The sequence below is a fragment of the Heterodontus francisci genome, chromosome 9, assembly GCF_036365525.1.
Source record: "Heterodontus francisci isolate sHetFra1 chromosome 9, sHetFra1.hap1, whole genome shotgun sequence".
NCBI lineage: Eukaryota > Metazoa > Chordata > Chondrichthyes > Heterodontiformes > Heterodontidae > Heterodontus > Heterodontus francisci.
Window position 1 is genome coordinate 112,805,960 of NC_090379.1, and position 24,656 is coordinate 112,830,615.

The window sequence follows — 24,656 nt, forward strand, 5'->3', positions numbered from 1 at the left end:
AGTGTCAGTAATCATCCCCCGTGTCAGTAATCACCCACAGTGTCAGTAATCATCCCCAGTGTCAGTAATCATCCCCCGTGTCAGCAATCACCCACAGTGTCAGTAATCATCTCCAGTGTCAGTAATAACACACAGTGTCAGTAATCACCCCCAGTGTCAGTAATCATCTCCAGTGTCAGTAATAATCTCCAGTGTCAGTAATCATCTCCAGTGTCAGTAATCAACCCCACTGTCAGTAATCACCCACAGTGTCAGTAATCACCCCCAGTGTCAGTAATCATCCCCAGTGTCAGTAATAATCTCCAGTGTCAGTAATCATCCCCAGTGTCAGTAATCATTTCCAGTCTCTGTAATCATTTCCAGTGTCAGTAATCACCACCAGTGTCTGTAATCATCCCTAGTGACAGTAATCATCTCCAGTGTCTGTAATCATCTCCAGTGTCAGTAATCACCCCCAGTGTCAGTAATCACAACCAGTGTCAGAAATCACCCCCCGTGTCAGTAATCATCCACAGTGTCAGTAATCACCACCAGTGTCAGAAATCATCCCCAGTGTCAGTAATCATCTCCAGTGTCAGTAATCACCCCCAGTTTCAGTAATCACCCAAGTGTCAGTAATCACCCCTAGTGTCAGTAATCATCCACAGTGTCAGTAATCACCACCAGTGTCAGAAATCATCTCCAGTGTCAGTAATCACCCCCAGTGTCAGTAATCACCCAAGTGTCAGTAATCACCCCTAGTGTCAGTAATCACCCCTACTGTCAGTAATCATCCACAGTGTCAGTTATCATCTCCAGTGTCAGTAATCACCCACAGTGTCAGTAATCACCCCAGTGTCAGTAATCATCCCCAGTGTCAGTAATCACCTTCCGTGTCAGTAATCACCCACAGTGTCAGTAATCATCCCCAGTGTCAGTAATCATCCCCCATGTCAGTAATCACCCACAATGTCAGTAATCATCCCCAGTGTCAGTAATCACCCACAGTGTCAGTAATCATCTCCAGTGTCAGTAATCACCCCAGTGTCAGTAATCACCCACAATGTCAGTAATCATCTCCAGTGTCAGTAATCACCTCAGTGCCAGTAATCACCCCCAGTGTCAGTAATCATCTCCAGTGTCAGTAATCACCCCCAGTGTCAGTAATCATCTCCAGTGTCAGTAATCAACCCCACTGTCAGCAATCACCCACAGTGTCAGTAATCATCCACAGTGTCAGTAATCATCTCCAGTGTCAGTAATCAACCCCAGTGTCAGTAATCACCCACAGTGTCAGTAATCATCTCCAGTGTCAGTAATCATCCCCAGTGTCAGTAATCATCTCCAGTGTCAGTAATCACCCCCAGTGTCAGTAATCATCTCCAGTGTCAGTAATCATCTCCAGTGTCAGTAATCAACCCCACTGTCAGCAATCACCCACAGTGTCAGTAATCATCCACAGTGTCAGTAATCATCTCCAGTGTCAGTAATCACCCCCAGTGTCAGTAATCACCCACAGTGTCAGTAATCACCCCCCGTGTCAGTAATCATCCACAGTGTCAGTAATCACCACCAGTGTCAGTAATCACCCACAGTGTCAGTCATCATCTCCAGTGTCAGTAATCATCTCCAGTGTCAGTAATCATCCCCAGTGTCAGTAATCATCTCCAGTGTCAGTAATCACCCCCAATGTCAGTAATCACCCACGGTGTCAGTAATCATCCCCAGTGTCAGTAATCACCTCCAGTGTCAGTAATCATCCCCAGTGTCAGTCATCACCCCCAGTGTCAGTAATCATCCCCAGTGTCAGTAATCATCCGCAGTGTCAGTAATCACCCACAGTGTCAGTAATCATCCCCAGTGTCAGTCATCACCCCCAGTGTCAGTAATCATCTCCAGTGTAAGCAATCATCTCCAGTGTCAGTAATCATCTCCAGTGTCAGTAATCATCTCCAGTGTCAGTCATCACCCCCAGTGTCAGCCATCACCCTCAATGTCAGTAATCATCTCCAGTGTCAGTAATCACCCCCAATGTCAGTAATCATCCCCAGTGTCAGTAATCATCCCCCGTGTCAGTAATCACCCACAATGTCAGTAATCATCCCCAGTGTCAGTAATCATCCCCAGTGTCAGTAATCACCCACAGTGTCAGTAATCATCCCCAGTGTCAGTCATCACCCCCAGTGTCAGTCATCACCCCCAGTGTCAGTAATCATCCCCAGTGTCAGTCATCACCCCCAGTGTCAGTAATCATCCCCAGTGTCAGTAATCATCTCCAGTGTCAGTAATCATCCCCAGTGTCAGTCATCACCCCCAGTGTCAGTAATCATCTCCAGTGTCAGTAATCATCTCCAGTGTCAGTCATCACCCCCAGTGTCAGTAATCATCCCCCGTGTCAGTAATCACCCACAATGTCAGTAATCATCCCCAGTGTCAGTAATCATCCCCAGTGTCAGTCATCACCCCCAGTGTCAGTAATCATCCCCAGTGTCAGTCATCACCCCCAGTGTCAGTAATCATCCCCAGTGTCAGTAATCATCTCCAGTGTCAGTAATCATCTCCAGTGTCAGTCATCACCCCCAGTGTCAGTAATCATCTCCAGTGTCAGTCATCACCCCCAGTGTCAGTAATCATCTCCAGTGTCAGTAATCATCTCCAGTGTCAGTCATCACCCCCAGTGTCAGTCATCACCCCCAATGTCAGTAATCATCCCCAGTGTCAGTCATCACCCCCAGTGTCAGTAATCATCCCCAGTGTCAGTCATCACCCCCAGTGTCAGTAATCATCCCCAGTGTCAGTAATCATCTCCAGTGTCAGTAATCATCTCCAGTGTAAGCAATCATCCCCAGTGTCAGTCATCACCCCCAGTGTCAGTAATCATCCCCAGTGTCAGTCATCACCCCCAGTGTCAGTAATCATCCCCAGTGTCAGTAATCACCCCCAGTGTCAGTAATCATCTCCAGTGTCAGTCATCACCCCCAGTGTCAGTAATCATCTCCAGTGTCAGTAATCATCTCCAGTGTCAGTCATCACCCCCAGTGTCAGTCATCACCCCCAATGTCAGTAATCATCTCCAGTGTCAGTAATCACCCACAGTGTCAGTAATCATCCCCAGTGTCAGTAATCATCTCGTGTCAGTTATCATCCCCAGTGTCAGTAATCATCCCCAGTGTCAGTAATCATCCCCAGTGTCAGTAATCACCCACAGTGTCAGTAATCATCTCCAGTGTCAGTCATCATCCCCAGTGTCAGTCAGCACCGCCAGTGTCAGTAATCATCTCCAGTGTAAGCAATCATCTCCAGTGTCAGTCATCACCCCCAGTGTCAGTCATCACCCCCAATGTCAGTAATCATCTCCAGTGTCAGTAATCACCCCCAGTGTCAGTAATCACCCCCAATGTCAGTAATCATCTCCAGTGTCAGTAATCACCCCCAGTGTCAGTAATCATCCCCAGTGTCAGTCAGCACCGCCAGTGTCAGTAATCATCTCCAGTGTAAGCAATCATCCCCAGTGTCAGTCATCACCCCCAGTGTCAGTAATCATCCCCAGTGTCAGTCATCACCCCCAGTGTCAGTAATCATCCCCAGTGTCAGTAATCATCTCCAGTGTCAGTAATCATCTCCAGTGTCAGTCATCACCCCCAGTGTCAGTCATCACCCCCAATGTCAGTAATCATCTCCAGTGTCAGTAATCACCCCCAGTGTCAGTAATCATCCCCAGTGTCAGTAATCACCCACAGTGTCAGTAATCATCCCCAGTGTCAGTAATCATCTCGTGTCAGTAATCATCCCCAGTGTCAGTAATCACCCACAGTGTCAGTAATCATCTCCAGTGTCAGTCATCATCCCCAGTGTCAGTCAGCACCGCCAGTGTCAGTAATCATCTCCAGTGTAAGCAATCATCTCCAGTGTCAGTAATCACCCACAGTGTCAGTAATCACCCCCAGTGTCAGTAATCATCCCCAGTGTCAGTAATCATCCCCAGTGTCAGTAATCACCCACAGTGTCAGTAATCATCTCCAGTGTCAGTCATCATCCCCAGTGTCAGTCAGCACCGCCAGTGTCAGTAATCATCTCCAGTGTAAGCAATCATCTCCAGTGTCAGTAATCACCCACAGTGTCAGTAATCACCCCCAGTGTCAGTTATCATCTCCAGTGTCAGTAATCACCCCCAGTGTCAGTAATCACCCCCAGTGTCAGTAATCATCTCCAGTATTAACAGACCAGAGGCAGTAATAACTCATAGTGCCTCTCACCTTCTCCCACTCCCCTCCCCTCCGCTTCACCCTTCCCTCCCCTCCCTCTTCCTCAAACCCCTCTCCATCTCCTCTCCCTCTTCCCATCCTTTGCCATTCCCTCTCCCCCTCTCTCCCACTCCCTAGCTGGGTCAGTGTGGATCCCTCTCCCTTACGTTGTGTGCAGTACTCGTTCTCCCAGCCAGCCATGCAGAGTCTCTGCCCCTCCTGGCCGCAGGTGTAGTGTCCGAAGGTATCGTTCCTGGGCCGGCAGTAATCGGAGCATCCCTCGCCGTAGTAATGGTGACTGCAGACCACACGGTATGAGTAGTGTAGTTGGGTGTGCTCCCCTCGCAGGACATCCCGGGACCAGGCCATGCCCACAGGCTGGCGTCCCTGAATAGCAAAGCGACTGATCAGCATCTCAGGGCTGGTGACATCTGTACAACAAACAACCCGGGTTAACACAGGGCAAATGGATAAGTGTGTGAGACAAGAACACAGAAACTTTTGGCATGGTTACAAGTGGTTTTAGCAAAACAAATGCAGACCTGCCCCTCACAGCCTCCCGAACCCACTTCTCTTATGCCGTACTTCCCATCATTACACCCACTTCTATTAAAGTCAGGAGCTGTCATTCAAAATGGGCACTGGTTTACTCCCAGTGACATGAAGGTTCACCTATTAACTGCAGACATCTGGACCTACACTGGATAAATGTTCAGAAGGAACTTCCTCAAATCAGCGTGTGTCTGTATGTGTGCGTGCATGTGTGGGTTGTGTGTGTGTGCGTGTGGGTCTGTGTGTGTGTGGGTCTCTGTGTGTGTGTGTGTGTGTGTGTGGGTCTGTGTGTGTGTGGGTCTGTGTGTGTGTGTGTGTGTGTGTGTGTGTGTGGGTCTGTGTGTGCATGGGTGTGGGTCTGTGTGTGTGTGGGTCTGTGTGTGTGTGGGTCTGTGTGCGTGTGGTGTGGGTCTGTGTGTGTGTGGGTCTGTGTGTGTGTGTGTGTGTGTGGGTCTGTGTGTGTGTGGGTCTGTGTGTGTGTGTGTGGGTCTGTGTGTGTGTGTATGTGGGTCTGTGTGCGTGTGGTGTGGGTCTGTGTGTGTGTGGGTCTGTGTGTGTGTGTGTGTGTGTGTGTGTGGGTCTGTGTGTGCATGGGTGTGGGTCTGTGTGTGTGTGGGTCTGTGTGTGTGTGGGTCTGTGTGCGTGTGGTGTGGGTCTGTGTGTGTGTGGGTCTGTGTGCGTGTGGTGTGGGTCTGTGTGTGTGTGGGTCTGTGTGTGTGTGGGTCTGTGTGCGTGTGGTGTGGGTCTGTGTGTGTGTGGGTCTGTGTGTGTGTGTGTGGGTCTGTGTGTGTGTAGGTCTGTGTGTGTGTGTGTGTGGGTCTGTGTGCGTGTGGTGTGGGTCTGTGTGTGTGTGGGTCTGTGTGTGTGTGTGGTGTGGGTCTGGGTGTGTGTGGGTCTGTGTGCGTGTGGTGTGGGTCTGTGTGTGTGTGGGTCTGTGTGTGCGTGTGGTGTGGGTCTGTGTGTGTGTGTGTGTGGGTCTGTGTGTGTGTGGGTCTGTGTGTGTGTGTGTGTGTGTGTGTGTGTGTGGGTCTGTGTGTGCATGGGTGTGGGTCTGTGTGTGTGTGGGTCTGTGTGTGTGTGGGTCTGTGTGCGTGTGGTGTGGGTCTGTGTGTGTGTGGGTCTGTGTGTGTGTGTGTGTGGGTCTGTGTGTGTGTGTGGGTCTGTGTGTGTGTGTGTGTGGGTCTGTGTGCGTGTGGTGTGGGTCTGTGTGTGTGTGGGTCTGTGTGTGTGTGTGGTGTGGGTCTGTGTGTGTGTGGGTCTGTGTGTGCGTGTGGTGTGGGTCTGTGTGTGTGTGGGTCTGTGTGTGTGTGTGTGTGTGTGGGTCTGTGTGTGCATGGGTGTGGGTCTGTGTGTGTGTGGGTCTGTGTGTGTGTGTGTGTGTGGGTCTGTGTGTGTGTGGGTCTGTGTGTGTGTGTGTGGGTCTGTGTGTGCATGTGGTGTGGGTCTGTGTGTGTGTGGGTCTGTGTGTGTGTGGTGTGGGTCTGTGTGTGTGTGTGTATGGGTCTGTGTGTGTGTGTGTGGGTCTGTGTGTGCATGTGGTGTGGGTCTGTGTTTGTGTGGGTCTGTGTGTGCATGTGGTGTGGGTCTGTGTGTGTGTGGGTCTGTGTGTGTGTGGTGTGGGTCTGTGTGTGTGTGGGTCTGTATGTGTGTGTGTGTGGGTCTGTGTGTGCATGTGGTGTGGGTCTGTGTGTGTGTGGGTCTGTGTGTGCATGTGGTGTGGGTCTGTGTGTGTGTGGGTCTGTGTGTGTGTGTGTGGGTCTGTGTGTGCATGTGGTGTGGGTCTCTGTGTGTGTGGGTCTGTGTGTGTGTGTGTGTGTGGTGTGGGTCTGTGTGTGTGTGTGTGTGTGTGTGTGTGTGTGTGTGTGTGTGTGGTGTGGGTCTGTGTGTGTGTGTGGGTCTGTGTATGCGTGTGGTGTGGGTCTGTGTGTGTGTGTGTGTGGTGTGGGTCTGTGTGTGTGTGTGTGGGTCTGTGTGTGCGTGTGGTGTGGGTCTGTGTGTGTGTGGGTCTGTGTGTGTGTAGGTCTGTGTGTGCATGTGGTGTGGGTCTGTGTGTGTGTGGGTCTGTGTGTGTGTGTGGTGTGGGTCTGGGTGTGTGTGGGTCTGTGTGTGCGTGTGGTGTGGGTCTGTGTGTGTGTGGGTCTGTGTGTGTGTAGGTCTGTGTGTGCATGTGGTGTGGGTCTGTGTGTGTGTGGGTCTGTGTGTGTGTGTGGTGTGGGTCTGGGTGTGTGTGGGTCTGTGTGTGTGTGTGTGTGGGTCTGTGTGTGTGTGGGTCTGTGTGTGTGTGTGTGTGGGTCTGTGTGTGCGTGTGGTGTGGGTCTGTGGGTCAGGCAGCTGGGAATGGGTGGGGTGTTGGGAATGCGGAGACAGGAATGCAGAGGGGATGTGGGAGCAGGTGGGGTGGACGGGGGATGCGGAAGCAGGAGGATGGGAGGAGGTGGGCGGGGGAGGGTGGGTTAATGGGATGGGAGGGGTTCTTGGCAGGGAGGGGGTGAATGAGAATGGGGTGATAGGAGTGGGGGGTGGGGAGGTGGGAGAGCGGGTGTATGGGAGAAGGGGCACAGACAGAGGGGATGAGAAGGCTTGAGGGCTGGTGGGCAGGAAGGGAACGGGAGAGGACAGGGACAATTGCCAAGCTTGATCCAGGGCAATCCTCAACCTAATGTGAGTTCCAAAACCAATGATATTGCAGTTAAATGCAGCTCATGGGAGTGGGGGATAAGAATTTAACCAGAAAATGAACCCCTCAAAAACCCTAATAACTGGCATTTCGGGATGCAGAAAACAAGGAACTTTTACAGATCAAATCTTGTTATCATCACGGACTGTTCTTTGATTCCCCTACAACTGATAGAGATACACAGATTCCAGACTGATGGAGTTGAATTGATCCAGAGTGATAGAGACATGTAGATTCTGGAATAATGGAGTGATACTGTTCCTAGAGTGATGGCTGTAAACTGGTCCACACAGATTCTGGAGTGATGGAGATAATCAGATCCTGGAGTTAGGGAACTGCCAGAGGACATTTGATAAAGTTCTTAATAACAGACTGTTAACTAAAGTTGAAGCTCATGAAATTGAAGGCAACTTATTGACCTGGTTAGGAAATTAGTTGAGTGGCAGGAGACGGAGAGTAGGGATAATGGACAGGTGCTCTCCTGGGCAGGATGTGCCTAGTGGAGTCCCACAGCTATCGGTGTTGGGGCCTCAACTACTAACCAGATTTATTAATGACTTAGATGAGGGATGGAAAGCCACATATCCAAACATCAGCAATGACAAAAGGACAGGCAGCACTGAAAGCAGTCTCAACCAGTGATTCTCAAACTATTTTGGTTGAAGGACCCCTATTTGAAAGGAAAAGTAATCACAGACCCCACACCTCCCATCTAAATTACAATATATAATACTATTATTATGGATGCTGGGTGTAAAGAGAGTTTTAATAATCCTCTTAAAAAAACAACCCCGAAAGAGATCAGTGAAATGGGTGCTCCTGCTTCTCACTACAGAGTCTGTCTTTGGCAGCAGCATGGGGAGAGCAGGGGCACGGAGAGAGCAGGGGCACGGAGAGAGTAGGGGCACGGAGAGAGTAGGGACACGGAGAGAGCAGGGACACGGAGAGAGCAGGGGCACGGAGAGAGCAGGGGCACGGAGAGAGCAGGGGCACGGAGAGAGCAGGGGTACGGAGAGAGCAGGGGCACGGAGAGAGCAGGGGTACGGAGAGAGCAGGGGCACGGAGAGAGCAGGGGCACGGAGAGAGTAGGGACATGGAGAGAGCAGGGGCACGGAGAGAGCAGGGACACGGAGAGAGCAGGGACACGGAGAGAGTAGGGGCACGGAGAGAGTAGGGACACGGAGAGAGCAGGGGCACGGAGAGAGCAGGGACAGGGAGAGAGCAGGGGCACGGAGAGAGCAGGGACACGGAGAGAGCAGGGACACGGAGAGAGCAGGGGCACGGAGAGAGCAGGGGCACGGAGAGAGCAGGGACACGGAGAGAGCAGGGACACGGAGAGAGCAGGGGCACGGAGAGAGCAGGGGCATGGAGAGAGCAGGGACACGGAGAGAGCAGGGACACGGAGAGAGTAGGGACATGGAGAGAGCAGGGGCATGGAGAGAGCAGGGACACGGAGAGAGCAGGGGCACGGAGAGAGTAGGGGCACGGAGAGAGCAGGGGCACGGAGAGAGCAGGGGCACGGAGAGAGTAGGGACACGGAGAGAGCAGGGGCACGGAGAGAGCAGGGGCACGGAGAGAGTAGGGGCACGGAGAGAGTAGGGACACGGAGAGAGCAGGGGCACGGAGAGAGCAGGAGCACGGAGAGAGCAGGGGCACGGAGAGAGCAGGGACACGGAGAGAGTAGGGGCACGGAGAGAGTAGGGACACGGAGAGAGCAGGGGCACGGAGAGAGCAGGGGCACGGAGAGAGTAGGGGCACGGAGAGAGTAGGGACATGGAGAGAGCAGGGGCACGGAGAGAGCAGGGGCACGGAGAGAGCAGGGACAGGGAGAGAGCAGGGACACGGAGAGAGCAGGGGCACGGAGAGAGTAGGGACACGGAGAGAGCAGGGGCACGGAGAGAGCAGGGGCACGGAGAGAGCAGGGACACGGAGAGAGCAGGGGCACGGAGAGAGCAGGGGCACGGAGAGAGCAGGGGCACGGAGAGAGTAGGGACATGGAGAGAGCAGGGGCACGGAGAGAGCAGGGACATGGAGAGAGCAGGGGCACGGAGAGAGTAGGGACATGGAGAGAGCAGGGGCACGGAGAGAGCAGGGGCACGGAGAGAGCAGGGGCACGGAGAGAGTAGGGACATGGAGAGAGCAGGGGCACGGAGAGAGCAGGGGCACGGAGAGAGTAGGGACATGGAGAGAGCAGAGGTACGGAGAGAGTAGGAATATGGAGAGAGCAGGGACATGGGGAGAGCAGGGGCACGGAGAGAGTAGGGACATGGAGAGAGCGGGGGCACGGAGAGAGCAGGGGCACGGAGAGAGTAGGGACATGGAGAGAGCAGAGGTACGGAGAGAGTAGGAATATGGAGAGAGCAGGGACATGGGGAGAGCAGGGGCACGGAGAGAGTAGGGACATGGAGAGAGCAGGGACATGGGGAGAGCAGGGGCACGGAGAGAGCAGGGGCACGGAGAGAGCAGGGACATGGGGAGAGCAGGGGCACGGAGAGAGCAGGGACATGGGGAGAGCAGGGGCACGGGGAGAGCAGGGGCATGGGGAGAGCAGGGGCCTGGGGAGAGCAGGGACATGGAGAGAGCAGGGGCACGGAGAGAGCAGGGACAGGGAGAGAGCAGGGACAGGGAGAGAGCAGGGGTACGGAGTGAGTAGGGACATGGAGAGAGCAGGGACATGGGGAGAGCAGGGGCACGGAGAGAGCAAGGACATGGGGAGAGCAAGGGCACGGACAGAGCAGGGGCACGGGGAGAGCAGGGGCCTGGGGAGAGCAGGGACATGGAGAGAGCAGGGGCATGGGGAGAGCAGGGGCACGGGGAGAGCAGGGGCACGGGGAGAGCAGGGGCCTGGGGAGAGCAGGGACATGGAGAGAGCAGAGGTACGGAGAGAGTAGGGACATGGAGAGAGCAGAGGTACGGAGAGAGTAGGGACATGGAGAGAGCAGGGACATGGAGAGAGTAGGGACATGGAGAGAGCAGGGACGGGGAGAGAGCAGGGACATGGAGAGAGAAGGGACAGGGAGAGAGCAGGAGCACGGAGAGAGCAGGGGCATGGAGAGAGCAGGGGCAAGGAGAGAGCAGGGGCATGGGGAGAGCAGGAGCACGGGGAGAGCAGGGGCACGGGGACAGCAGGGACATGGAGAGAGCAGGGGCACGGGGAGAGCAGGAACATGGAGAGAGCAGGGGCATGGAGAGAGCAGGTGCCCGGGGAGAGCAGGGACATGGAGAGAGCAGGTGCCCGGGGAGAGCAGGGACATGGAGGGAGCAGGTGTCCGGGGAGAGCAGGGACATGGAGAGAGCAGGTGCCCGGGGAGAGCAGGGACATGGGGAGAGCAGGGACATGGAGAGAGCAGGGGCACGGGGAGAGCAGGGGCATGGAGAGAGCAGGGGCACGGGGAGAGCAGGGACATGGAGAGAGCAGGGGCACAGGGAGAGCAGGGACATGGAGAGAGCAGGTGCACGGGGAGAGCAGGGACATGGAGAGAGCAGGGACCTGGAGAGAGCAGGTGCCCGGGGTGAGCAGGGACATGGAGAGAGCAGGGACATGGAGAGAGCAGGAGCACGGGGAGAGCAGGGACATGGAGAGAGCAGGGGCATGGAGAGAGCAGGGACATGGAGAGAGCAGGGACAGGGAGAGAGCAGGGACATGGAGAGAGCAGGGACATGGAGAGAGCAGGGGCACGGGGAGAGCAGGGGCATGGAGAGAGCAGGGGCACGGGGAGAGCAGGGGCATGGAGAGAGCAGGGACATGGAGAGAGCAGGGACAGGGAGCGAGCAGGGACATGGAGAGAGCAGGGGCACGGGAGAGCAGGGACATGGAGAGAGCAGGGACAGGGAGAGAGCAGGGACATGGAGAGAGCAGGGGCACGGGGAGAGCAGGGACATGGAGAGAGCAGGGGCACGGAGAGAGCAGGGACATGGAGAGAGCAGGGGCACGGGGAGAGCAGGGACACGGACAGAGCAGGGGCACGGGGAGAGCAGGGACATGGAGAGAGCAGGGGCACGGAGACAGCAGGGACATGGAGAGAGCAGGGGCACGGGGAGAGCAGGGACACGGACAGAGCAGGGGCACGGAGAGAGTAGGGACATGGAGAGAGCAGAGGTACGGAGAGAGTAGGAATATGGAGAGAGCAGGGACATGGGGAGAGCAGGGGCACGGAGAGAGTAGGGACATGGAGAGAGCGGGGGCACGGAGAGAGCAATGGCACGGAGAGAGTAGGGACATGGAGAGAGCAGAGGTACGGAGAGAGTAGGAATATGGAGAGAGCAGGGACATGGGGAGAGCAGGGGCACGGAGAGAGTAGGGACATGGAGAGAGCAGGGACATGGGGAGAGCAGGGGCACGGAGAGAGCAGGGGCATGGAGAGAGTAGGGACATGGAGAGAGCAGGGACATGGGGAGAGCAGGGGCACGGAGAGAGCAGGGACATGGGGAGAGCAGGGGCACGGGGAGAGCAGGGGCATGGGGAGAGCAGGGGCCTGGGGAGAGCAGGGACATGGAGAGAGCAGGGGCACGGAGAGAGCAGGGACAGGGAGAGAGCAGGGACAGGGAGAGAGCAGGGACAGGGAGAGAGCAGGGGTACGGAGTGAGTAGGGACATGGAGAGAGCAGGGACATGGGGAGAGCAGGGGCACGGAGAGAGCAGGGACATGGGGAGAGCAAGGGCACGGACAGAGCAGGGGCACGGGGAGAGCAGGGGCCTGGGGAGAGCAGGGACATGGAGAGAGCAGGGGCATGGGGAGAGCAGGGGCACGGGGAGAGCAGGGGCACGGGGAGAGCAGGGGCCTGGGGAGAGCAGGGACATGGAGAGAGCAGAGGTACGGAGAGAGTAGGGACATGGAGAGAGCAGAGGTACAGAGAGAGTAGGGACATGGAGAGAGCAGGGACATGGAGAGAGTAGGGACATGGAGAGAGCAGGGACGGGGAGAGAGCAGGGACATGGAGAGAGAAGGGACAGGGAGAGAGCAGGAGCACGGAGAGAGCAGGGGCATGGAGAGAGCAGGGGCAAGGAGAGAGCAGGGGCATGGGGAGAGCAGGGGCACGGGGAGAGCAGGGGCACGGGGACAGCAGGGACATGGAGAGAGCAGGGGCACGGGGAGAGCAGGAACATGGAGAGAGCAGGGGCATGGAGAGAGCAGGTGCCCGGGGAGAGCAGGGACATGGAGAGAGCAGGTGCCCGGGGAGAGCAGGGACATGGGGAGAGCAGGGACATGGAGAGAGCAGGGGCATGGAGGGAGCAGGTGCCCGGGGAGAGCAGGGACATGGAGAGAGCAGGTGCCCGGGGAGAGCAGGGACATGGGGAGAGCAGGGACATGGAGAGAGCAGGGGCACGGGGAGAGCAGGGGCATGGAGAGAGCAGGGGCACGGGGAGAGCAGGGACATGGAGAGAGCAGGGGCACGGGGAGAGCAGGGACATGGAGAGAGCAGGGGCACAGGGAGAGCAGGGACATGGAGAGAGCAGGTGCACGGGGAGAGCAGGGACATGGAGAGAGCAGGGACCTGGAGAGAGCAGGTGCCTGGGGTGAGCAGGGACATGGAGAGAGCAGGGACATGGAGAGAGCAGGGGCACGGGGAGAGCAGGGACATGGAGAGAGCAGGGACCTGGAGAGAGCAGGTGCCCGGGGTGAGCAGGGACATGGAGAGAGCAGGGACATGGAGAGAGCAGGGGCACGGGGAGAGCAGGGACATGGAGAGAGCAGGGGCATGGAGAGAGCAGGGACATGGAGAGAGCAGGGACAGGGAGAGAGCAGGGACATGGAGAGAGCAGGGACATGGAGAGAGCAGGGGCACGGGGAGAGCAGGGGCATGGAGAGAGCAGGGGCACGGGGAGAGCAGGGGCATGGAGAGAGCAGGGACATGGAGAGAGCAGGGACAGGGAGAGAGCAGGGACATAGAGAGAGCAGGGGCACGGGAGAGCAGGGACATGGAGAGAGCAGGGACTGGGAGAGAGCAGGGACATGGAGAGAGCAGGGGCACGGGGAGAGCAGGGACGGAGAGAGCAGGGGCACGGAGAGAGCAGGGACATGGAGAGAGCAGGGGCACGGGGAGATCAGGGACACGGACAGAGCAGGGGCACGGGGAGAGCAGGGACATGGAGAGAGCAGGGGCACGGAGACAGCAGGGACATGGAGAGAGCAGGGGCACGGGGAGAGCAGGGACACGGACAGAGCAGGGGCACGGGGAGAGCAGGGACATGAAGAGAGCAGGGACATGGAGAGAGCAGGGGCACGGGGAGAGCAGGGACATGGAGAGAGCAGGGGCACGGGGAGAGCAGGGACATGGAGAGAGCAGGGGCACGGAGAGAGCAGGGACATGGAGAGAGCAGTGCCCGGGGAGAGCAGGGACATGGAGAGAGCAGGGGCACGGGGAGAGCAGGGACATGGAGAGAGCAGGGACAGGGAGAGAGCAGGGACATGGAGAGAGCAGGGACAGGGAGAGAGCAGGGGCACGGGGAGCGCAGGGACATGGAGAGAGTAGGGGCACGGGGAGAGCAGGGGCACGGGGAGAGCAGGGACAGGGAGAGAGCAGGTGCCCGGGGACAGCAGGGACATGGAGAGAGCAGAGGTACGGAGAGAGTAGGGACATGGAGAGAGCAGAGGTACGGAGAGAGTAGGGACATGGAGAGAGCAGGGACATGGAGAGAGTAGGGACATGGAGAGAGCAGGGACGGGGAGAGAGCAGGGACATGGAGAGAAAAGGGACAGGGAGAGAGCAGGAGCACGGAGAGAGCAGGGGCATGGAGAGAGCAGGGGCAAGGAGAGAGCAGGGGCATGGGGAGAGCAGGGGCACGGGGAGAGCAGGGGCACGGGGACAGCAGGGACATGGAGAGAGCAGGGGCACGGGGAGAGCAGGAACATGGAGAGAGCAGGGGCATGGAGAGAGCAGGTGCCCGGGGAGAGCAGGGACATGGAGAGAGCAGGTGCCCGGGGAGAGCAGGGACATGGAGGGAGCAGGTGCCCGGGGAGAGCAGGGACATGGAGAGAGCAGGTGCCCGGGGAGAGCAGGGACATGGGGAGAGCAGGGACATGGAGAGAGCAGGGGCACGGGGAGAGCAGGGGCATGGAGAGAGCAGGGGCACAGGGAGAGCAGGGACATGGAGAGAGCAGGGGCACGGGGAGAGCAGGGACATGGAGAGAGCAGGGGCACAGGGAGAGCAGGGACATGGAGAGAGCAGGTGCACGGGGAGAGCAGGGACATGGAGAGAGCAGGGACCTGGAGAGAGCAGGTGCCTGGGGTGAGCAGGGACATGGAGAGAGCAGGGACATGGAGAGAGCAGGGGCACGGGGAGAGCAGGGACATGGAGAGAGCAGGGGCATGGAGAGAGCAGGGACATGGAGAGAGCAGGGACAGGGAGAGAGCAGGGACATGGAGAGAGCAGGGACATGGAGAGAGCAGGGGCACGGGGAGAGCAGGGGCATGGAGAGAGCAGGGGCACGGGGAGAGCAGGGGCATGGAGAGAGCAGGGGCACGGGGAGAGCAGGGGCATGGAGAGAGCAGGGACATGGAGAGAGCAGGGACAGGGAGAGAGCAGGGACATGGAGAGAGCAGGGGCACGGGAGAGCAGGGACATGGAGAGAGCAGGGACTGGGAGAGAGCAGGGACATGGAGAGAGCAGGGGCACGGGGAGAGCAGGGACGGAGAGAGCAGGGGCACGGAGAGAGCAGGGACATGGAGAGAGCAGGGGCACGGGGAGAGCAGGGACACGGACAGAGCAGGGGCACGGGGAGAGCAGGGACATGGAGAGAGCAGGGGCACGGAGACAGCAGGGACATGGAGAGAGCAGGGGCACGGGGAGAGCAGGGACACGGACAGAGCAGGGGCACGGGGAGAGCAGGGACATGAAGAGAGCAGGGACATGGAGAGAGCAGGGGCACGGGGAGAGCAGGGACATGGAGAGAGCAGGGGCACGGGGAGAGCAGGGACATGGAGAGAGCAGGGGCACGGAGAGAGCAGGGACATGGAGAGAGCAGTGCCCGGGGAGAGCAGGGACATGGAGAGAGCAGGGGCACGGGGAGAGCAGGGACATGGAGAGAGCAGGGACAGGGAGAGAGCAGGGACATGGAGAGAGCAGGGACAGGGAGAGAGCAGGGGCACGGGGAGCGCAGGGACATGGAGAGAGTAGGGGCACGGGGAGAGCAGGGGCACGGGGAGAGCAGGGACAGGGAGAGAGCAGGTGCCCGGGGACAGCAGGGACATGGAGAGAGCAGGGACAGAGAGAGAGCAGGGACAGGGAGAGAGCAGGGGCACGGGGAGAGCAGGGGCATGGAGAGAGCAGGGGCACGGGGAGAGCAGGGGCACGGAGAGAGCAGGGGCACGGGGAGAGCAGGGGCATGGAGAGAGCAGGGGCACAGAGAGAGCAGGGGCATGGAGAGAGCAGGGGCACGGGGAGAGCAGGGGCACGGAGAGAGCAGGGGCACGGGGAGAGCAGGGGCACGGGGAGAGCAGGGGCACGGAGAGAGTAGGGACATGGAGAGAGTAGGGACATGGAGAGAGCAGGGGCACGGGGAGAGCAGGGTCATGGAGAGAGCAGGGACATGGAGAGAGCAGGGGCACGGGGAGAGCAGGGGCACGGAGAGTGCAGGAACAAGGGGAGAGTTGGGGCACGGGGAGAGCAGGGGCATGGAGAGAGCAGGGACATGGAGAGAGCAGGGACAGGGAGAGAGCAGGGACATGGAGAGAGCAGGGGCACGGAAAGAGCAGGGACATGGGGAGAGCAGGAGCACGGAGAGAGCAGGGGCACGGAGAGAGCAGGGGCACGGTGAGAGCAGGGACATGGGGAGAGCAGGGGCATGGGGAGAGCAGGGGCACGGAGAGAGCAGGGGCACGGAAAGAGCAGGGACATGGGGAGATCAGGGGCATGGAGAGAGCAGGGACATGGAGAGAGCAGGGACAGGGAGAGAGCAGGGACATGGAGAGAGCAGGGGCACGGAAAGAGCAGGGACATGGGGAGAGCAGGAGCACGGAGAGAGCAGGGGCACGGAGAGAGCAGGGGCACGGTGAGAGCAGGGACATGGGGAGAGCAGGGGCATGGGGAGAGCAGGGGCACGGAGAGAGCAGGGGCACGGAAAGAGCAGGGACATGGGGAGAGCAGGAGCACGGAGAGAGCAGGGGCACGGTGAGAGCAGGGACATGGGGAGAGCAGGGACATGGGGAGAGCAGGGGCACGGAAAGAGCAGGGACATGGGGAGAGCAGCGGCACTTTCTAAATGGTGAATAGCTCGAAGCAGTGGCAGTCAAAGAGTCTTGAGGGTTCATGTACATAGATCATGAAAGTGCCAATGGACAGATACAAATGGGGTTGGTTAGCTTAGATGGCTAGAGTATGGTGAAGGATAGCACCAACAGTGCAGGTTCAATCCCTGAGCCAGGTGAGGCAGTTCTTGGGGCCAGCTTCCTCCCCTTGTCCCATGGAGATATCATGGCATGAGTCAGAATTCGCAACCCTAGGATGATGGGGATGCTAATAGAGGGTGAACAGGTACAGAAAATAATCAGAAGACTAATGGAATGCTGTCCTTTTATATCAAGAGGACTAGAATACATGAGGTTGGAAGTCATGTTTCAGCTATATAAAGCCCTGGTTAGATCTCATCTGGAATACTGTGAGCAGTTCTGGGCTACACACCTTCGGAAGGATATATTGGCCTTGGACAGAGTGCAGTGTAGATTCACCAGAATGATACCTGGACTCCAAGGCTTAATTATGAGGAACGATTACAGGGGTTGTATTCCCTGGAATTTAGACGGCTAAGCGGTGACGTGATTGAAGTGTTCAAGATTATTCAGGGGGATAGGGTAGATCGGGTGAAACTATTTCCACTGCTTGTGGAGACTAGGACTGTGGGCGTACTTTAAACAGTAGAGCCAGACCTTTCAGGGCTGAAATTAGGAAACATTTCTACACATAAAGGGTGATCGAGGTTTGGAACTCTCTCCCACAAACAGTAATTGATGCTTGATCAAATGTAAAATTTAAATCTGAGATTGATAGATTTTTGTTAACCAAAGGTATTAAGGGATCTGGGACAAAGCCAGATTTGTGGGTTAGGCTACAGATCAGCCATGATCTCATTGAGTGATAGAACAGACTCAAAGGACTAAATAGCCTCCTCCTGTTCCTATGATCCTTGACACACAGATTCCGGAGTGATGGGAACAGACAGATCCTGGAGTGATGGAGACACACAGATCTTGGAGTGGTGGAGACACACAGAGACCGGAGTGACAGAAACACACAGATCCCAGAGTGATCCTGTAGTGATGAAGACACACAGATTCCAGAGTGATGAAGACACACAGATCCCAGAGTGATCCTGGAGTGATGAAGACATACAGATTCCAGAGTGATGAAGACACACAGAGCCCAGAGTGATCCTGGAGTGATGAGGACACACAGATTCCAGAGTGATCCTGGAGTGATGAAGACACACAGATTCCAGAGTGATGAAGACACACATATTCCAGAGTGATGGAGACACACAGATCCCGAGAGATGGAGACACACTGATTTCAGAATAATCCGGAGTGACAAAGAAACACACAGTTCCTGAAGTGATGGAGACACACAGAGCTGGAGTGATCCCAAAGTATTAGAGACACAGATCCTGGACTGATTCCAGACAATCCTGGAGTGATGGAGACAGACAGCTGCCAGAGTGATGGAGACGCAGACAGATCCTGGAGTGATGGAGACAGACAGCTGCCAGAGTGATGGAGACGCAGACAGATCCTGGAGTGATGGAGATGTGGACAGATCCCGGAGCGATGGAGACAGCCAATCTGGGAGCGATGGAGACAGACAGATCCTGGAGTGATGGAGACAGACAAATCCTGGAGCGATGAAGACAGACAATCCGGGAGCGATGGAGACGGACAGATCCCAGAGTGATGGAGACGGACAATCCGGGAGTGATGGAGACAGACAGATCCCGGAGTGATGGAGACGGACAATCTGGGAGTGCTGGAGACAGACAGATCCCTGAGTGATGGAGACAGACAGATCCCAGAGTGATGGAGATGGACAAATCCTGGAGCGATGGAGACGGACAGATCCCGGAGTGATGGAGACTGACAGATCCCAGAGTGATGGAGATGGACAAATCCTGGAGCAATGGAGACGGACAGATCCCGGAGTGATGGAGATGGACAGATCCTGGAGCGATGGAGACAGATAGATCCCGGAATGATGGAGATGGACAGATCCTGGAGTGATGGAGATAGGCAGATCCCGGAGTGATGGAGACGGACAGATCCCAGAGCGATGGAGATGGACAGATCCCGGAGTGATGGAGATGGACAGATCCCTGAGTGACGGAGATGGACAGATCCCGGAGTGATGGAGATGGACAGATCCCTGAGTGACGGAGACGGACAGATCCCGGAGTGATGGAGATGGACAGATCCCTGAGTGACGGAGACGGAAAATCCGGGAGCGATGGAGACAGACAGTTCCCGGAGTGGTGGAAACAGACAGATCCCTGAGCAATGGAGATGGACAGATCCCAGAGTGATGGAGACGGACAATCTGGGAGTGATGGAGACAGACAGATCCCGGAGTGATGGAGATGGACAGATCCCTGAGTGACGGAGATGGACAGATCCTGGAGTGATGGCGATGGACAGATCCCTGAGTGACGGAGATGGACAGATCCCGGAGTGATGGAGATGGACAGATCCCAGAGTGATGGAGATGGACAGATCCCTGAGTGACGGAGATGGACAGATCCCGGAGTGATGGAGATGGACAGATCCCTGAGTGACGGAGATGGACAGATCCCGGAGTGATGGAGATGGACAGATCCCGGAGTGACGGAGATGGACAGATCCCGGAGTGATGGAGATGGACAGATCCCTGAGTGACGGAGATGGACAGATCCCGGAGTGATGGAGATGGACAGATCCCGGAGTGATGGAGACTGACAATCCGGGAGCGATGGAGAAGGACAGATCCCGGAGTGACGGAGATGGACAGATCCCGGAGTGATGGAGACTGACAATCCGGGAGCGATGGGAAGGACAGATCCCGGAGTGACGGAGATGGACAGATCCCGGAGTGATGGAGACTGACAATCCGGGAGCGATGGAGAAGGACAGATCCCGGAGTGACGGAGATGGACAGATCCCGGAGTGATGGAGATGGACAGATCCCAGAGTGACGGAGATGGACAGATCCCGGAGTGATGGAGGTGGACAGATCCCGGAGTGATGGAGATGGACAGATCCCAGAGTGATGGAGATGGACAGATCCCGGAGTGACGGAGATGGACAGATCCCGGAGTGATGGAGATGGACAGATGCCAGAGTGATGGAGATGGACAGATCCCGGAGTGATGGAGATGGACAGATCCCAGAGTGATGGAGATGGACAGATCCCGGAGTGATGGAGATGGACAGATCCCTGAGTGACGGAGATGGACATTTCCCAGAGTGATGCAGACGGACAATCTGGGAGTGACGGAGACAGACAGATCCCGGAGTGATGGAGATGGACAGATCCCAGAGTGATGGAGACAGACAGATCCCGGAGTGATGGAGACAGACAATCCGGGAGCGATGGAGACAGACAGATCCCGGAGTGATGGGGACAGACAATCCAGGAGTGATGGAGACAGACAGATCCCGGAAGGATGGAGACAGCCAATCTGGGAACGATGGAGACGGACAGATCCCAGAGTGATGGAGGCAGACGGATCCCGGAGCGATGGAGACGGACAATCCGGGAGTGATGGAGACGGACAGATCCCGGAGCAATGGAGACGGACAGATCCAGGAGTGAGGGAGGCAGACAGATCCCGGAGCGATGGAGACAGACAATCCGGGAGTGATGCAGACAGACAGATCCCGGAGTGATGAAGACGGACAGATCCCGGAGTGACGGAGACGGACTGATCCTGGAGTGATGGAGACAGACAGATCCCGGAGTGTTGGAGACGGACAGATCCCGGATCGATGGAGATTGACAGATCCCGGAGCGATGGAGACGGACAGATCCCGGAGCGGTGGAGACAGACAATCTGGGAACGATGGAGACGGACAGATCCCAGAGTGATGGAGGCAGACGGATCCCAGAGGGATGGAGATGGACAATCCGGGAGTGATGGAGATGGACAGATCCCAGAGTGATGGAGGCGGACGGATCCCAGAGCGATGGAGACAGACAATCCGGGAGTGATGGAGATGGACAGATCCCGGAGCGATGGAGACGGACAGATCCTGGAGTGACGGAGACGGATAGATCCCAGATTGACGGAGACAGACAATCTGGGAGTGATGGAGACGGACAGATCCCGGAGCGATGGAGACGGACAGATCCCAGAGTGACGGAGACGGATAGATCCCAGATTGACGGAGACAGACAATCTGGGAGTGATGGAGACGGACAGATCCCGGAGCGATGGAGACGGACAGATCCCAGAGTGACGGAGACGGACAGATCCCAGAGTGACGGAGACGGATAGATCCCAGAGTGACGGAGGCAGACAATCCGGGAGTGACGGAGACGGACAGATCCCGGAGCGATGGAGACGGACAGATCCCGGAGTGATGGAGACGGACAGATCCCAGAGTGACGGAGACGGACAGATCCCGGAGCGATGGAGACGGACAGATCCCGGAGCGATGGAGACGGACAGATCCCAGAGTGATGGAGATGGACAGATCCCAGAGTGATGGAGATGGACAGATCCCAGAGTGATGGAGACAGACAGATCCCTGAGTGATGGAGATGGACAGATCCCGGAGTGATGGAGATGGACAGATCCCTGAGATGGAGATGGATAGATCCCGGAGTGATGGAGATGGATAATCTGGGAGTGATGGAGACAGACAAATCCCGGAGTGATGGAGACTGACAATCCGGGAGCGATGGAGAAGGACAGATCCCGGAGTGATGGAGATGGACAGATCCCTGAGTGACGGAGATGGACAGATCCCGAGTGATGCAGACAAACAGATCCCGGAGTGATGGAGACAGACAATCTGGGAGTGATGGAGTTGGACAGATCCCGGAGTGATGGAGTTGGACAGATCCCGGAGTGATGGAGATGGACAGATCCCAGAGTGATGGAGACGGACAATCCGGGAGTGATGGAAACAAACAGATCCCTGAGCAATGGAGATGGACAGATCCCGGAGTGATGGAGACGGACAATCTGGGAGTTATGGAGTTGGACAGATCCCAGAGTGATGGAGATGGACAAATCCTGGAGCAATGGAGACAGACAGATCCCTGAGTGATGGAGATGGACAGATCCCGGAGTGATGGAGACGGACAATCTGGGAGTGATGGAGACAGACAGATCCCGGAGTGATGGAGACAGACAATCCGGGAGCGATGGAGACAGACAGATCCCGGAGTGATGGAGACAAACAATCCAGGAGTGATGGAGACAGACAGATCCCGGAAGGATGGAGACAGCCAATCTGGGAACGATGGAGACAGACAGATCCCAGAGCGATGGAGACAGACAATCTGGGAACGATGGAGACAGACAGATCCCAGAGTGATGGAGGCAGACGGATCCCAGAGTGATGGAGGCAGACGGATCCCGGAGCAATGGAGACGGACAGATCCAGGAGTGACGGAAGCAGACAGATCCCGAGTGATGCAGACAGACAGATCCCGGAGTGACGGAGACAGACAATCCGGGAGCGATGGAGACAGACAGATCCCAGAGTGATGGAGACAGACAATACAGGAGTGATGGAGACAGACAGATCCTGGAGTGATGGAGACAGACAATCCGGGAGTGATGGAGACAGACAGATCCCGGAGCGATGGAGACAGACAATCTGGGAACGATGGAGACAGACAGATCCCAGAGTGATGGAGGCAGACGGATCCCTGAGCGATGGAGACAGACAATCCGGGAGTGATGGAGATGGACAGATCCCGGAGCGATGGAGACGGATAGATCCCAGAGTGATGGAGACAGACAATCCGAGACTGATGGAGACGGACAGATCCCAGAGTGACGGAGACGGATAGATCCCAGAGTGATGGAGACAGACAATCCGAGACTGATGGAGACGGACAGATCCCGGAGCGATGGAGACGGACAGATCCCAGAGTGACGGAGACGGATAGATCCCAGAGTGACGGAGACAGACAATCCGGGAGTGACGGAAACAGACAGATCCCGGAGCGATGGAGACGGACAGATCCCGGAGTGATGGAGACGGACAGATCCCAGAGTGACGGAGACGGACAGATCCCAGAGTGACGGAGACAGACAATCCGGGAGTGACGGAGACGGACAGATCATGGAGCGATGGAGACGGACAGATCCCGTAGTGATGGAGACGGACAGATCCCAGAGTGATGGAGACGGACAGATCCCGGCGCGATGGAGACGGACAGATCCCGGAGCGATGGAGACGGACAGATCCCGGAGTGACGGAGACGGATAGAGCCCAGAGTGACGGAGACAGACAATCCGGGAGTGACGGAGACGGACAGATCCCGGAGCGATGGAGACGGACAGATCCCGAGTGATGCAGACAGACAGATCCCGGAGTGACGGAGACAGACAATCCGGGAGTGATGGAGACAGACAGATCCCGGAGCGATGGAGACAGACAATCCAGACGTGATGGAGACAGACAGATCCCGGAGTGATGGAGACAGACAATCCGGGAGTGATGGAGAGAGACAGATCCCGGAGCGATGGAGACAGACAATCTGGGAACGATGGAGACAGACAGATCCCAGAGTGATGGAGGCAGACGGATCCCGGAGCAATGGAGATGGACAATCCGGGAGTGATGGAGACGGACAGATCCCAGAGTGATGGAGACAGACAATCCGGGAGTGATGGAGACAGACAGATTCCGGAGCGATGGAGACAGACAATCCAGAAGTGATGGAGACAGACAGATCCCGGAGTGATGGAGACAGACAATCCGGGAGTGATGGAGACAGACAGATCCCGGAGCGATGGAGACAGACAATCTGGGAACGATGGAGACGGACAGATCCCGGAGCGATGGAGATGGACAATCCGGGAGTGATGGAGACGGACAGATCCCGGAGCAATGGAGACGGACAGATCCAGGAGTGACGGAGGCAGACAGATCCCGGAGTGATGGAGACAGCCAGATCCCAGAGTGATGGAGGCAGACGGATCCTGGAGCGATGGAGACAGACAATCCGGGAGTGATGGAGACGGACATATCCCGGAGCAATGGAGATGGACAGATCCCGGAGTGATGAAGACGGACAGATCCCGGAGTGACGGGGACGGACTGATCCTGGAGTGATGGAGACAGACATATCCCAGAGCGGTGGAGACAGACAATCTGGGAACGATGGAGACGGACAGATCCCAGAGTGATGGAGGCAGACGGATCCCAGAGCGATGGAGACAGACAATCCGGGAGTGATGGAGATGGACAGATCCCGGAGTGATGGAGACGGACAGATCCCGGAGCGATGGAGACGGACAGATCCCAGAGTGACGGAGACGGACAGATCCCAGAGTGACGGAGACAGACAATCCGGGAGTGATGGAGACAGAGTGAATGAAGGATCTTTGAGCCATCTCCCTTCTTCCCTCTTAATGTCAGCCTCCTCCTCCCCCACTACAACTGATGCAAGCCTTCCAAAAAGGGTGGCGTTTATTGTTAAAGGTGTAAAGCGCAGGAAAAGGCTGCCTTGACTTCTTGGCAAGGTTTAGCTTTTCTCACCGTCGGCCAGCTCGGTTTCCCACGCCAAAAATAAACGAAAGGAAGTTGATTGTGCTGAACAGTCAGGGCTCTGGGATGCAGAGCTGCTAATTCAGCATTGAGTAAATGGAGGCTGGAACTTCAAAACCCTACACTGGTCATTGCAATTAAACTCAAAAAGTGGCGGTGTGGGGTTGAGGGAGCAAGAAGCCTTTGTTAGAACTTACAACATGTTAAAACTGCCCATATTACTGAGGGCTGTATTACTGAGAGCTCTGTTACTGAGGGCTCTGTTACTGAGGGCTCTGTTACTGAGGGCTGTATTACTGAGGGCTCTGTTACTGAGGGCTGTATTACTGAGGGCTCTGTTGCTGAGGGCTGTTACTGAGGGCTCTGTTACTGAGGGCTCTGTTACTGAGGGCTGTATTACTGAGGGCTCTGTTGCTGAGGGCTCTGTCACTGAGGGCTCTGTCACTGAGGGCTCTGTTACTGAGGGCTCTGTTACTGAGGGCTGTATTACTGAGGGCTCTGTTACTGAGGGCTGTA

General features: G+C 56.6%; 1 protein-coding gene across 1 annotated transcript in view; it reads right to left on the reverse strand.

The window, feature by feature from the left end:
• The window catches only part of dll4 (delta-like 4 (Drosophila)), a 58,537-nt gene that overhangs the window by 28,428 nt on the left and 5,453 nt on the right, over positions 1-24,656 (reverse strand). The window contains exon 4 of the mRNA XM_068038390.1: positions 4,391-4,654. Within this exon, the coding sequence (XP_067894491.1) occupies positions 4,391-4,654 (264 nt within the window). The remainder of the gene's footprint in view (positions 1-4,390; positions 4,655-24,656) is intronic.